This window comes from Scylla paramamosain, chromosome 40, assembly GCF_035594125.1.
Source record: "Scylla paramamosain isolate STU-SP2022 chromosome 40, ASM3559412v1, whole genome shotgun sequence".
In the NCBI taxonomy this organism is placed as follows: Eukaryota; Metazoa; Arthropoda; class Malacostraca; order Decapoda; family Portunidae; genus Scylla; species Scylla paramamosain.
This window is the reverse complement of record NC_087190.1, coordinates 7,510,980-7,524,382: the sequence shown is the minus strand read 5'-3', so window position 1 is coordinate 7,524,382 and position 13,403 is coordinate 7,510,980. Positions and strand designations below refer to the sequence as shown.

The 13,403-nt window shown below is 46.2% G+C and overlaps 2 protein-coding genes across 2 annotated transcripts; one reads left to right on the top strand and one right to left on the bottom strand.

The window, feature by feature from the left end:
* Positions 1-2,480: 2,480 nt before the first annotated feature.
* On the top strand, positions 2,481-2,945 carry LOC135092616 (zinc finger BED domain-containing protein 5-like). Its single transcript, XM_063991222.1, has one exon. It carries the CDS (start codon positions 2,481-2,483, stop codon positions 2,943-2,945), a length of 465 nt encoding a protein of 154 aa, XP_063847292.1.
* Positions 2,946-11,724: 8,779 nt separating this feature from the next.
* Positions 11,725-13,193, bottom strand: LOC135092615 (uncharacterized). Its single transcript, XM_063991221.1, has 4 exons — positions 13,119-13,193; positions 12,676-12,965; positions 12,404-12,565; positions 11,725-12,268 (listed from the first exon to the last, which is right to left on the bottom strand). The coding sequence occupies exons 1-4, from the start codon at positions 13,191-13,193 to the stop codon at positions 11,725-11,727; spliced, it is 1,071 nt and encodes a 356-aa protein (XP_063847291.1).
* Between the last annotated feature and the right edge of the window lie 210 nt (positions 13,194-13,403).

Below are 13,403 nucleotides of genomic sequence, written 5' to 3'. Positions count from 1 at the left end.
TCTCTCTCTCTCTCTCTCTCTCTCTCTCTCTAACATTTATTGATGAGGTAGGCATGACTGTAACAAATGCGAACAAGTTCTTAGTCTAAATTTCCTATAAAATAACATTATGTACTGATATGAAATTTTCAACATATTACAGTATTCATTAACAATACATGCAATCAACTTGGCAATATGACAATCAATTTTTACTACAAAATTAAAGTATTTACCTCGGTTACCTTCCTGCTCATCTTTGTCTGAGCGCAACTTGGCCGTGAATGACCAGTGTTCCCAGATTTGTCCCGAAATTATCGTACACACCCATAAAAATTATCGTATTTTGTGCTAGATTATCATACACCAAGATTCACCTATTTTTTTGTCAGTTCTGCAAAATATCACAAAATATACCATTGGAACACTAGACACCAAAAAGTTTTTTGTTAGGCATTTGATATAAGTTCTGAGAAGCATTGCATGTTACGAGACGCTATCATATACTCACCATTTTGTAGGTGAATGGCTGAGTCACCGTGGATTTTTGGAGAGTTTGGGTCACTTTCTACACCAGTTGGATATAGCCCTTGGGAAGTGATGCTCCTTATCATGCTCCTGGATGGCTGGATGAGGTCCAGTTACGGTTTCCTTTGCTTGTTACAGATTGTTTTGCTAAAAAAATGTCTCTTACTGATTCTGTTTTGAGTTTGTTTCTGTCTTCAGTTCTCATTCTGTTTATGTCCCAAAAACATCTTTTCCAATCTGCATTTACATGGGGCAATGAAAGGCATGCTAGCGCAAAGGCAGACACACACTTGCACTTAGAGCATCCCTCACTATCCAGAATCAGCCTTATCTCACCCCAAAACAAATCAGGAGCTTTATCTTTTATTTTTCCATTTCCTTCCCCCCACTCATGATGTTTTCTGGGAGATCTTCAAACTCAACCTTCCTCCATTCGTCATCCAGTTGCTGCAGTGTGGCATCATCTCCACCAATTATGTGTGGAAGATGAACTGCCTAAGTAACCAGACTAGATTCGTTTACTTCTTTCTTACCCAGGACGTAGGCTGGCTCCAAGATAGACAGTATTGAGAGAACTGGGTCCTCAAAATCAAGTCTCTTCTTGATCTGTTCTGCAGCTGTGACAAGGAAAGATCTGTATCTCTTCTGGAATTCAGTCATTTCGTCTCTATCCTTATACAGATCAAGAGTACTCGTTACTCTTTCAGGCACCGAAGCTCCTAAGTACACCTGTTTCAGCATATTCCATTCACGCTCATTTCTTGGTTCATTATTACCGAGCGGTTGCTTCATCACACTGTCTCTCTTCATGAACGTCAACAGTATATCCTTGTACAGACTACAAACTTGACTATGACGTGCATTTTTCACAACTCTTTCACTTTGAAAATGAAGGTTAAAGTGGGTGAATCTGGGCAACACTGATTCAAAGAAGCAATAATATAGTCTAACAAAAGGACTATGCAATAGTTCATAAGCATTCTTTAGTGCGTGTGAATAGCTCTTACTCTGCTGATTGTGTAAGTCTGTGAAAAAGAGCTGCAGAGCACCCCATTGTTCCAGCATCCTCTTGATGACAGCACTGTAGGAGAGCCATCTACACACACACACACACACACACACACACACACGCACACACACACACACACACACACACATATATAAAGAAAATCCATAATCACACATAGGATAACAACAACAAAGAAACAATAAAACAACAGAAATAAGTAAAAAAACCATCCCCTTTTAATGATTTGCAGGGAACCACCACCACCACCACCAGCACCAGCACATACAGCAGGGGTTCTCAAAGTGGTCAATATCGATCCTCAGGGGTTGATGGGACCATCCAAGGGGTCAATGAATAATTAGGGGATTGAAAGGGGGTCAACGAATAACCAAGGGGGTCAAAAGGGGGTCAATGAATAACCAGGGGGTTTGGAGAGGGTCAATGAATAATCAGTGGGTCAAAATGGGGTCAATGAATAATTAGGGGGTCAAAAAGAGGTCAATGAATAACCAAGGGATCGATGAATATTTACTGCTGGGGTCTAAGGGACCGTTGAAACCTCTGATTAGAAATTCTCAAAAATAATTTGCAAAAATCTATTACCAGACATAATTATCACTATTATTTTTAATTATAATAATTTCTTGAATTCAAACAATAGGTCAAATTGTCAGTGAATCTTCAGAAATTTCAGCAGTGCTGGCAACACTACCTTCAACCAATCCCTCCCCCTCATTGTGTCTCGCATCTCTCCGGTCTGTACTAGGGTCTGTACATAATGCATTCTTGTCTCTGTCTCGTACTGAGCCAGTGAACGTATCCCTACCCCACCCCACCCCACCCCACTCCGCCTACGTCTCTCTCTCTGTCTCGCACACATTAGTTCAGCGCACGCTCAGCTCCCGTAAGTGTGGTCCGTGAACTGATTATTGTGACGCATTGAAAACTGTGCGTAACAAGCACAATGGCTGTCGTTGCTGCTAAGAAGAAATGGCGTCAGTGTTCTCAGAAATATTTGAAATATGGATTCATTACTTCATTAACCAATGACACCATGCCATTGTGTCACTTGTGTGAAAAGACTTTCAGTAATGATGCCATGAAGCCTGCAAAGATGAAGCACCACCTTGAAACGGTTCACTGTGATAAGAAAAACAAAGACCTTGACTATTTCAAGACACTGAAAGAAAAACTCAAAAGTCGATCAAATATCAAGACTCTTTTCAAAGCACCCGTCAGTGGTGATACTGAAGGAGGTTTAAGAGCTTCATATAACATCTCCCTCATGAAAGCAAAGAAAGGAAAGGTACACACTATTGGTGAGGGTATCATAATCCCAGCCATTAAAGAAGTTATAGAAAGTGTTATGAAGAAAGATTTTCACTCTGTTCTTAAAGATTTGCCATTGAGTAGAATTAAGAAGAATTGATGAAGTGAGTGACTGTTGAATGGCTGGGAATGGATGGGAGAGGAGTGGCTGTGAATGGCTGGAAAAGGAGTGGTTGGGAATAGATGGGAAAGGAGTTGCTGAGAATAGCTGGGAAAGGAGTGGGTTAGAGAGGAGTGGCTAGTAATGGCAGGAGGAGGAGTGGCTGGCAATGGCTGGGAGAGGCTGGAAATGGATGGGAGAGAAGTGACTGTGAATGGCAGAGAAAGGAGTGGCTGGGAATTGCTGGAAGAGGAGAGGCTAAAAATGGCTGTGAGAAGAGTGACTGGAAATGGCTGGGAGAGGAGCCATTCCTCTCCAAGCCATTCCTATAACCATTCCTCTCCCACCCATTCCTAGCCACTCCTCTCCCAGTCATTCCCAGCCACTCCTCTCCCAGGATTCCTAGCCTCTTTTCTCCAAGCAATTCACAGCCACTCCTCTCCTCTCCTCTCCTAGCCATTCCTAGCCTCTCTTCTCCCAGCAATTCCAAGCCACTTCTCTCCCAGGCATTCCCAGCCACTCCTCTCCCAGTCTCTCCCAGCTACTTCTCCCTCAGCCATTCCAAGCAACTCCTTCCCTAGTCATTCCCAGCCACTCCTTTCCCAGCCACTTCTCTCCCAGCCACTAATCCCCCAGTCATTCCCAGCTACTCATCCCCCAGTCATTCCCAGCCATTCCTTTCCCAGCCACTTCTCTCCCAGCCACTCCTCCGCCAGCCATTCCCAGACACTGTCCTCCCAGCCGTTACCAGCCATTCCTCTCCCAACCATTACCAGATACTCCTTTCGCAGCCAATTCCAGACACTCCCCTAACAGCCATTCCCAGCAACTCCTCTCCCAGCCATTCCTAACCAATGCCCTCACAGTCTCTCCCATCCCCATCTCCCCCAGCCATTTCCACCCACTGCCCTCCCTGCCTCTCAAAGCCACTCCTACCCCGGACACACAAAGGTGATCCTCCCCATCAATTTTCAACCACACCCCTCCCAGCCTCTCCCAGCCATACAAAGCCATTCACAGCCACTTCTCTCCCAGCCTCTTCTCCCCCACCCATTACCAGGCTCTCCCAGCCATTCCCAGCCTCTCTTAGCCACTCCCAGCTTCTCTCCCAGCTATTCCAGTACTGCATGGACTGCTGGATAAGCAGTCTGATGCATCATTCATCAAGGAAAGTACTCTGGATAAATTGGAAGTCAGCAGCCCACCAATGTCACTTAACATTCACACAATAAGTGAAAAACAAATCACTGATTCTATCAAAGTTCATGGACTTAAAGTGAGAGGTTATAATGAAGAAGTGGAAATATCAATCCCTTCAGCATATTCAACAGAAAACATTTCAGCTAGATAAAGTCAGATGCCAAGGCCCAAGACTGCTTGTAACTGGCCCCACTTGAAGGCGATCTCTGACAAACTAATGAAATATGACCCAAATGTTGACATAGGACTCCTCATTGTTCTTGATTGTGCAGAAGCCATTATGGCAGAAGAGCAAATAGCAGGTGATAGTAAGAAGCATCCCTATGCATGTAGAACAGAGCTAGGTTGGGGGATCATTGATAGAATCTCTCCTTATGCAAGTCCAGTGGAGGATACAATGGTAGTCTGCAGAACAGTGACACAAGAAGTAGAAATTAATGAAGAAAAGAGCATTAATTTCTTAGTGGTTCCAACTAAAACCAGAATAGATTAATCCTTCTCATGTGAGGGATATGTTTGAATTTGACTTCGGTGATGGAAAGTCAGGTGACACTCCATTATCATATGAAGATAAAAGGTTTGTGAGTAAGATGGAAGAAGGAGTACATTTGCTGAAGGATGGGCATTATGAGTTAACCCTTCCTCTTAAAGATGATAATATCAAGCTTCCAAAGAACAGAATTCAAGTCATGGGAAGGTGAAAATACAGAAGCAGGCAGGGAGTTCCAGAGTTTACCAGAGAAAGGGATGAATAATTGAGAATGCTGGTTAACTCTTGCATTAGAGGTGGACAAAACAGGGATGAGAGAAAGAAGAGTTTCTTGCAGCGAGGCCGCGGGAGGAAGGGAGGCATGTAGTTAGTAAGATCAGAAGAGTAGTTAGCATGAAAATAGTGGTAGAAGACAGCTAAAGATGCAACATTACAGCAGTTGGCATGTAAATAGCGGTAGAAGACAGCTAGATATGCAACATTGCGGCGGTGAGAGAGGGGCTGAAGACAGTCAGTTAGAGGAGAGGAGTTGATGAGACGAAAAGCTTTTGATTCCACCCTGTCTAGAAGAGCAGTATGAGTGGAACCCCCCCAGACATGTGAAGCATACTCCATACATGGACGGATAAGGCCCTTGTACAGAGTTAGCAGCTGGGGGGGTGAGAAAAACTGGCGGAGACGTCTCAGAACACCTAACTTCATAGAAGCTGTTTTAGCTAGAGATGAGATGTGAAGTTTCCAGTTCAGATTATAAGTAAAGGACAGACCGAGGATGTTCAGTGTAGAAGAGGGGGACAGTTGAGTGTCATTGAAGAAGAGGGGATAGTTGTCTGGAAGATTGTGTCGAGTTGATAGATGGAGGAATTGAGTTTTTGAGGCATTGAACAATACCAAGTTTGCTCTGCCCCAATCAGAAATTTTAGAAAGATCAGAAGTCAGGCGTTCTGTGGTTTCCCTGCGTGATATGTTTACCTCCTGAAGGGTTGGACGTCTATGAAAAGACGTGGAAAAGTGCAGGGTGGTATCATCAGCATAGGAGTGGATAGGACAAGAAGTTTGGTTTAGAAGATCATTAATGAATAATAAGAAGAGAGTGGGTGACAAGACAGAACCTTGAGGAACACCACTGTTAATAGATTTAGGAGAAGAACGGTGACAGTCTACCACAGCAGCAACAGAACGTAGAGATATAGATAAGAGGTAAGAGTACACCCGTAAGTTACCTCCGAGCGAAACGACCGTAATGGTAGAATGACCCTAGTTGTGCTTGCCTGGTTGTGTTTGCCTGGTTGTGTTTGCCTTGCTGTGTTTGCCTTGCTGTGTTTGCCTTGCTGTATTTGCCTGGTTGTGTCTGCCTGGTTGTGTCTGCCTGTTTTGTGTTTGCCTGTTTTGTGTTTGCCTGGTTGTCTTCACCTAGCTCTGGAGTATGTTTTAAAGCTTTCATTTCACTATTTTGCACTTACGGAGTATTGTCATCTGGCAGCAAATTAGCACAACATCATAAGCACATCTTCACTTAAGTCATTCCAGATGTCTGTAGTTCAGTGTGGGCAGCTGTGTTTCTTGATGTCACCAGAACACACCATCCCTTTCCAGTCACTACCTCCTGCAGTTACCCTTCATCTCTTCCTTTATACACCACCACCACCACCTACACCACCTCCTTCTGCAGTTACTCCTTGATCCCTTTCTGATCAGCACCACCTTCACCCCCTCCTGCAGGCACTGGGCACTGGATTACTACTACTACTATTATTATTATTACTATTATTATTATCATCGTCATAATCATATGTCAATCCCAAATAGGAACAAGAAAAGACGATGCTGATGAAACAGAAGAGGCAGAAATAAAGGACGATAAACACAAAAAGAAGATAGCGTTTGAGAGTTCCAATAAGGGTATGGAAAGTATAAAACATCCTATTCTTCCTCATCCACCTCTTCTCTCATCCACTCGCCTATCGCAGGAGACAGAAAATGCATTACAGGTTCTTAGAAGGTGGATAAGTGGATACAGGAGTCACTACCACCCTACTTCTCTCCTCCACGAGGCCCTCCTCTCTTCCACCTCCCTCCTGGGCGGGTGGAAGGAGTGGAAGAGAGTGGAGAGAAGCGAGATGGATTATGTGGAGTAGGAGAAACAGGTGGAGGTGTTGGTGGAAGAGATGGATAGACTGTGTGAGAGAGCGGAAGAGGTGAAAGGCAAGAGTGACGTGGAGGTGGGAGATAGGAAGGGGAATAAAGGAAGAACTGATCAATAGGTGAATAGTGACAATGGAGTGGAAATGAAGGAAGTGAAAGGACCGAAAACGATGAAGATAAACCCAAAATAAGAGAAAATCTAAATTACCCACCTCTTTCACGCACGCACACCACCCTCCCATTAACAAAAACCACGGAATTGATAGCAAAAATCCAAAATATAACCTTCCAAGTCCTTCACCGACCCAAATCTGAACTGGAAGTGGTCTCAGTATTGAAAAGAATAACCACTAACATCAACGCCAGCTTCAGGAACACACAGGATAGTCTCTCCTTCAAACACACGCAGAAGAGAAAAGAAAAAAATGAGGTCTAGACGAAGGGAGACTTAAAAAAGAACTCAACGCGGTGCCTGTGGTGGTGTGGACTTGCTACCGCTTACTCCAGGCTGTTTATATGGTTCTTCCGTCTCTCCAAGATGTTCCAGAGATGGAGAGGGATAGTTTTTCCAGTCTCATGCGGGTCCTGAAGGGAGTACTCAAAGCTATGGAGAATTTAGCGTCACAAACAGATCCTTAGATGAATCGTTGGGACGAGGCTGTTTGTCTATCAAGGGAGAATGTTGCCTTTGTCTTGAAGCATTTTGGGTGAGGTGCTTCTGTCCCCGGCTCTGTTATATGATTCTTTAAGCTTGTTTTACTTTCTGACTCGCCTTAGTTAAGTTTACCTGTACGTGTCTGTAAAGAGCAGGGTTTTTTTTATTATTATTTTTTTTATTTATTTATTTATTTATTTATTTATTTTTTCTGTCTCTCAGTTGAGAATGTTCAATTTATTTTGAAGTATTTAAGGTGTGGTGCTTATGTTCCTCACTGTCATTTTTTTTTTTTTTCAAGCTTGTTTTCTTTCCTGAGTTTGTTTAAATTTAGAGGTGCGTGTCTGCCTGAAGAGCGGTTTTTCTGCCTATCAATGGAGAATGTTGCCTTTACCATGAGGCATTTGGGGCGTGGTGCTTGTGTCCTCAGCTGTTTCATGATTTTAAGCTTGTTTTACTTCCTATCTCAGTTTTGTTAACTTTGCCTGTCCGTGGCTGTGTGAAATGCAGTTTCCTTTCGTGAATCCTGATGTGTCTGTCTTTACTTTGAGACATTTGGGGCGTGGTGCTTGTTTCCCCAGCTGTTTCGTGGTTTTAAGCTTGTTTTCCTTCCTGACTCGCTGTAGTTAAGCTGTGCGTGTCTGGCCCGCATTCAGCTCTCTCAACACAACTATTTTTAAAAGCCACATAAATAATTAGCCGGGTTCTCTTAATGATAATGTAGAAATCTTGTTAATCTATCACTAGAACCATAACTACATCTTTAAAAACCCGTGTAACTTACCAAATACGCCCATATTCAGAAACACTCTACTCTCTCATCATGACTATTTTTAAAGGCCACAGAGATGATTAGCCGGTTTCTCAAGACTGTTTCTCTTAATAATAATGTAGAAATCTTGTTAATCTGTCACTAGCACTGTATAAACACTCAAAAACCAGTGTGCCTTCATCTGCCTCGAGTCTTTTGAAAGTAGTGGAGGTGCGGAGCGGAAGTGTTTCAGAATACAGTCCTTTGTGAAGAGCAGTTTTTCGTGAATGAGACTTTTATAGTTTGAAATGTGAAAGAAAATAAAAGAAAAAAACTTATGATCCTGGTTATCATATCTTAATGAAGTTTACCTTGCGTCTTGTTTTATCCCAGCGGTCTTCAACCTTTCCCCGCGCTGCACACAGAGCTAGGTGCTGATACGGGCGAGGTACACCACCACTATGTCAAGGTGGAACTAATGACTGCTGAATGCGCCGCAGGAGCGAGTCTTGCCAGCTCGTACAGTCACCTAAAAAAAAAGTTGGTGACAGTCTCTTGGCAGCTGAATGCCCTTCCACCACTCACTTGTTCTACACATGAGATTTAATTATCGGCAGGGTGAAAGCTTCTGACCGGGAGGAAGATGTGGCGGGGAAAGAGTTAAAGAGAAGGGAGTAGGGGGGCCAGGGGCGGCCGAGGGCGTGTGTGTGTTTGATGAATTATTGTAGGCAAGATCCAACCAGACTCGCTGGATCTTGATTGTATTGCAGGTATAAAAAAGAACAATGCACTTTATGATAATGATTATTATTCTTCTTACATTTATTATTTTAGTAGTTATGATATTAATAAGAATAACAATAATACTTAGAATGGACACAAACTGAACGAAATTTTTTTTTTTCTCTCTCTCTCTCTCTCTCTCTCTCTCTCTCTCTCTCTCTCTCTCTCTCTCTCTCTCTCTTCAGATATGTACAGGAGGGAGAGATAGAATGAAAAGCGACAAAAGGAAGGAGAAAGAGGAGAACGGCAGGGATGAGTGAGGTTGCCACAGACTGCCGCTGTATTTATAATGATTTATATTATCAATGCCCGCTGTCGTACACACACACACACACACACACACACACACATAGACTGTCGCTAGGATGGTGAATTTGTAAGGGGTGGTTTGCTGGGCGGTGACTTACAACGATATTTGTTTGACGTGTGAAAAAAAAAAAAAATGAAAGCACACACACGTCCTCGGCCTCCCCTGGTCCCCCTACCCCCTCCTCTTTAACGCCTCCCCCGCCGCCCTCCCTCCCCGCCGGAAGCTTTCTTTCTGCTGGTAGGTAAATCCTGCGTGAATAACAAGCGAGTGCTTTAAGGGTGTAGTGGTGTGTTGTGGTGGTGGTGGTAGTGGTGAAGCACGTGTGCCAGTCACCACGCAACACAGGGGAGGGTTCCCACAGGCGGCTCCACACACAAGCTCTTTAATCTCATCTACTGCTGTTTGCACGCCATGATTGCTACTCCCACAACAGTCCACAATACTTAATTTTATCTTATTATCGTTGTGAATGTAAATGTTTACATTAAAATCGACAGGAGTTATTCTTATTGAACTTTTGGTACGGCATGAACACAGGGAGGGAAATACTGTGTTCAAATATATCTTCTTTACCCTGAGGTGTGTTTAGGTTCCCATGGCCCAGTGGACAGAGTGACGGTCTGGAGGACCTTGAGTGTTGGACGCAAGCGTTCAAATCCCTCTTAAGAACTTAAAAAAAAAAATAAATAAATAAATAAATAAATGAAATTATCTGCTAAGAATATACTTAATATAATATTAATAAATATTATTGGACGCCATAAAAAAATAATATATATTATATTATGATAAATGTTTAATATGAATTAACGTAACCAGAAGATGCGGAAGTAGACCAAGTTTACCAACAAATGTGTTGGGTGCTCGTGATGAACTTTAAGATTGCGTGAGGGAAGCGTGGGTACAAAACACACAGTATGGTGAAGGAGCTGCCCAGGGGGGAACTGCCATCCCCACCCGTTGTCCCACCCTGTAAACTACAAAGATCACCAAACGGACTCACTCAAGTAGGTTAGGAGTAGGAAAGGTTACCATAGAATAGGATAGGAGTGGCTGGGATTCGATGGGAGAGGAGAGGCTGGGATTGGAATGCAGAGGACTGTCTGGGATTGGCTAGGAGAGGAGAGGCTGGGAACGGCTGGGAGAGGAGTAATTGGGAATGGCTGGGAGAAGGAGAAGATGGGCTAGGAATGGCTGGGGGAGAGGTGGCTGGGAGAGGCTGGGAGAGGAGTGGTTATGAATGGCTGAGAATGGTTAAGAGAGGAGTGGCTGGGAATGGCTGGGAGAGGAATGACTGGGAACTGCTGGGAGAGAAGTGGCTGGGATTGGCTGGGAATGGGTGGGAGAGGAGTAGCTAGGAGAGAAGTGGCTGTGAGAAGAGTGGCTGGGAATAGCTGGGAGAGAAGTGTCTAGGAGAGGAGTAGCTGGGAATGGCTGGGATAGGAGCGGCTGAAAATGGCCGCGAGAGGAGTGGCTGGGAGGGGTGTAGCTTGGAATGGCTGGAAGAGATTGAGAGAGGAATGGTTGGGTTCGGCTGGGAGAAGCTGGAGTGCCTGGGAGAAACTGGGAGAGGAGTGGCAGGGATTGGCTGGGAGAGGCTGGAATGGCTGGGGGAGGAGTGGCTGGGAGAGACTGGGCGAGGAGTGTTTATCAATGGCTATGAGAGGAGAGGCTGAGAATGGCTGGGAGAGGAGTAACTGGGAATGGTTGAAAGAAGAGTGGCCGGGAATGGCTGAGAGAGGAGTGGCTAAGAGAAGGGTGGCTGGGAATGGCAGGGAGAGGAGTAGCTGCGAGTGGCTAAGAATGGTTGGGATAGAAGTGTCTGTGAATGGCTGGGAGAGGAGTGGCTGGGAATAGCTGAGAGAGGAGTGGCTGGGAATGACTGGAAGAGGAGTGGCTAGGAGAAGGTTAGCTAGTAATGGCTGGGAGAGGAATGGCTAGGAGAGGGGTAGCTGGGAGAGGAGTGGCTGGGAATAGCTGAGAGAGGAGTGGCTGGGAGAGTAGCGGCTGGGAATGGCTGGGAGAGGAGTGGCTGGGAATGGCTGGGAGGGGAGTAATTGGGAATTGCTGGGAATGGCTAGGAGAGGATTAGCTGGAAGGGGAGTGGCTGGGAGAGTGGAGAATGGCTGGGAATGGCTGGGAGAGAAATGGCTGGAAATGGCTGGGAGAGTATTGGTTGGCATTGGCTGGGAGAGGCTAGGAGGGGTCTAGCTGTGGGAGGAGTGGGTGGAAATGACTGGGAGAGGAATGGCTGTGAATGGCTCTGAGAGAAGTGGCTGGAAATGGATTTGAGACGAGTGGCTGTGAATGGCTGGGAACGACTGGGAGAGGAGTGGCTGGGAATGGCTGAGGGAGCAGAGTCTGGGAATGGCTGGAGGAGGAGCAGCTAGGAATGCTGGGAATAGCTGGGACAGGTGTAACAGCGAATAGCTGAAAGAGGAATGGCTAGTAGAGGGATGGCTGGCAATAGCTGGGAGAGGAATGGCTGGGAGAGGAGTGGCTGGGAATGGCTGGGATTGGCTCGAAGAGGCTGGGAGATGTGTTGCTGGGAATGACTGCATGGGAGAGGACTGCCGGGGAGATATGTAACTGGGAATGGCTGGGAAAGTAGTGGCTGGGATTGGCTATGAATGGCTGGGAAAGGAGTGGCTGGGAATGGTTGGGAGAGGAGTGGCTAAGAGAGGCTGGGAATGGTTGGGGGAAGAATGGCTGGGAGGGGCAGGGAGGGGAGTGGCTGGGAATGGCTGGAGTAGAAGTGTCTGGGAGAGGAGTGGTTAGCAATGGCTGGGAGAGGAGTGGCTGTGAATGGCTGTGAGAGGAATGGCTGGCATTGGCTGGAAGAGGAGTAACAAGGAATGGCTGGGAGAGGAGCGACTGGGAGAGGCTGGGAATGGCTGTGGGAGGAGTGGCTGGGAATGGAGCGGCTGGGGATGGCTGGGGGAGGAGAGGCTGGGAGGGGACTAGCTGAGAATGGCTGGGGGAGAAGTAGCTGGGATAGACCGGGAGAGGAGTGGGTGTGAATGGCTGGAAATAGTTGGGAGAAGAGTGGCTCGGAATGACTGGGAAAGGAGTGGCGAGGAATGGCTGGGAAAGGAGGGGCTGAAAATGGCTGGGAGATTAGTACCTGGGAATAGCTGAAAGAGGTGTGGCTGGGAATGTCTGGGAGAGGAGTGACTGGGAATAGCTGAATCTGGAGTGGCTGGGAATGGCTGAGAAGGGAATGGCTGGGAATAGCTGGGAAAGAAGCTGGGAGTGGCTAGGAGAGGCTGGGAATGGCTGGGAGAGCCTGGAAATGGGTGGGGGGAGAAGAGGCTGGGAGAGAAGTGGCTGTGAATGGCTTTGTATGGCTGGGAGAGGCTGGGAGGGGTGTGGTTGAAAATTGATGGGCAGGATCACCTTTGTGTGTCCGGGGTAGGAGTGGCTTTGAGAGGCAGGGAGGGCAGTGGGTGGAAATGGCTGGGGGAGATGGGGATGGGAGAGACTGTGAGGGCATTGGTTAGGAATGGCTGGGAGAGGAGTGGCTGGGAATGGCTGTTAGGGGAGTGTCTGGAATTGACTGGGAGAGGAGTAACTGGTAATGGTTGAGAGAGGAATGGCTGGTAATGGCTGGGAGGGCTGTGTCTGGGAATGGCTGGGGGAGGATTGGTTGTGAATGGAATGGTTGGGAGTGACTGGGAGTGGAGTGGCTAGGAATGGGTAGGAGAGGAGTGGTTATACGAATGTCTTGGAGAGGAATTGCTCCTCTCCCAGCCACTTCCAGTCACTCTTCTCGCAGCCATTTTTAGCCTCTCCTCTTCTAGCCATTCCCAGCCACTCCTTTCCCTGCCATTCACAGTCACTTTTCCCCCAACCATTCCTAGCCACTCCCATCCCAGCCTCTCCCTGCCATTGCCAGCCACTCCTCGCCCAGCCATTCCTAGCCATCCCTTTCCAAGCCACTCCTCTCCCAGCTATTCCCAGCTACTCCTTTCCCAGCCATTCACAGCCACTCCTTTTCCAGCCATTCACAGCCACTCCTCTCCCATCCATTCCCAGCCATTCACAGTCACTCACTTCATCAATTCTTCTTTGCACTGTACTGTTACTTAATGGCAAATCTTTAAGAACAGAGTGAGAATTTTTCT

Bases quoted from the DNA above. Each gene is read 5' to 3' on its own strand.
- LOC135092616 (XM_063991222.1), top strand. From the start codon at position 2,481: ATGGCTGTCGTTGCTGCTAAGAAGAAATGGCGTCAGTGTTCTCAGAAA.
- LOC135092615 (XM_063991221.1), bottom strand. From the start codon at position 13,193: ATGGCTGGGCGAGGAGTGGCTGGCAATGGCAGGGAGAGGCTGGGATGG. The intron at 12,966-13,118 runs GTGACTGTGAAT...ACCCATTCCTAG, and splicing joins TAGGAATGGTTGGGGGAAAA to CCACTCCACTCCCAGTCACT. The intron at 12,566-12,675 runs GTGATCCTGCCC...ACCCATTTCCAG, and splicing joins CCTACCCCGGACACACAAAG to GCTCTCCCAGCCATTCCCAG.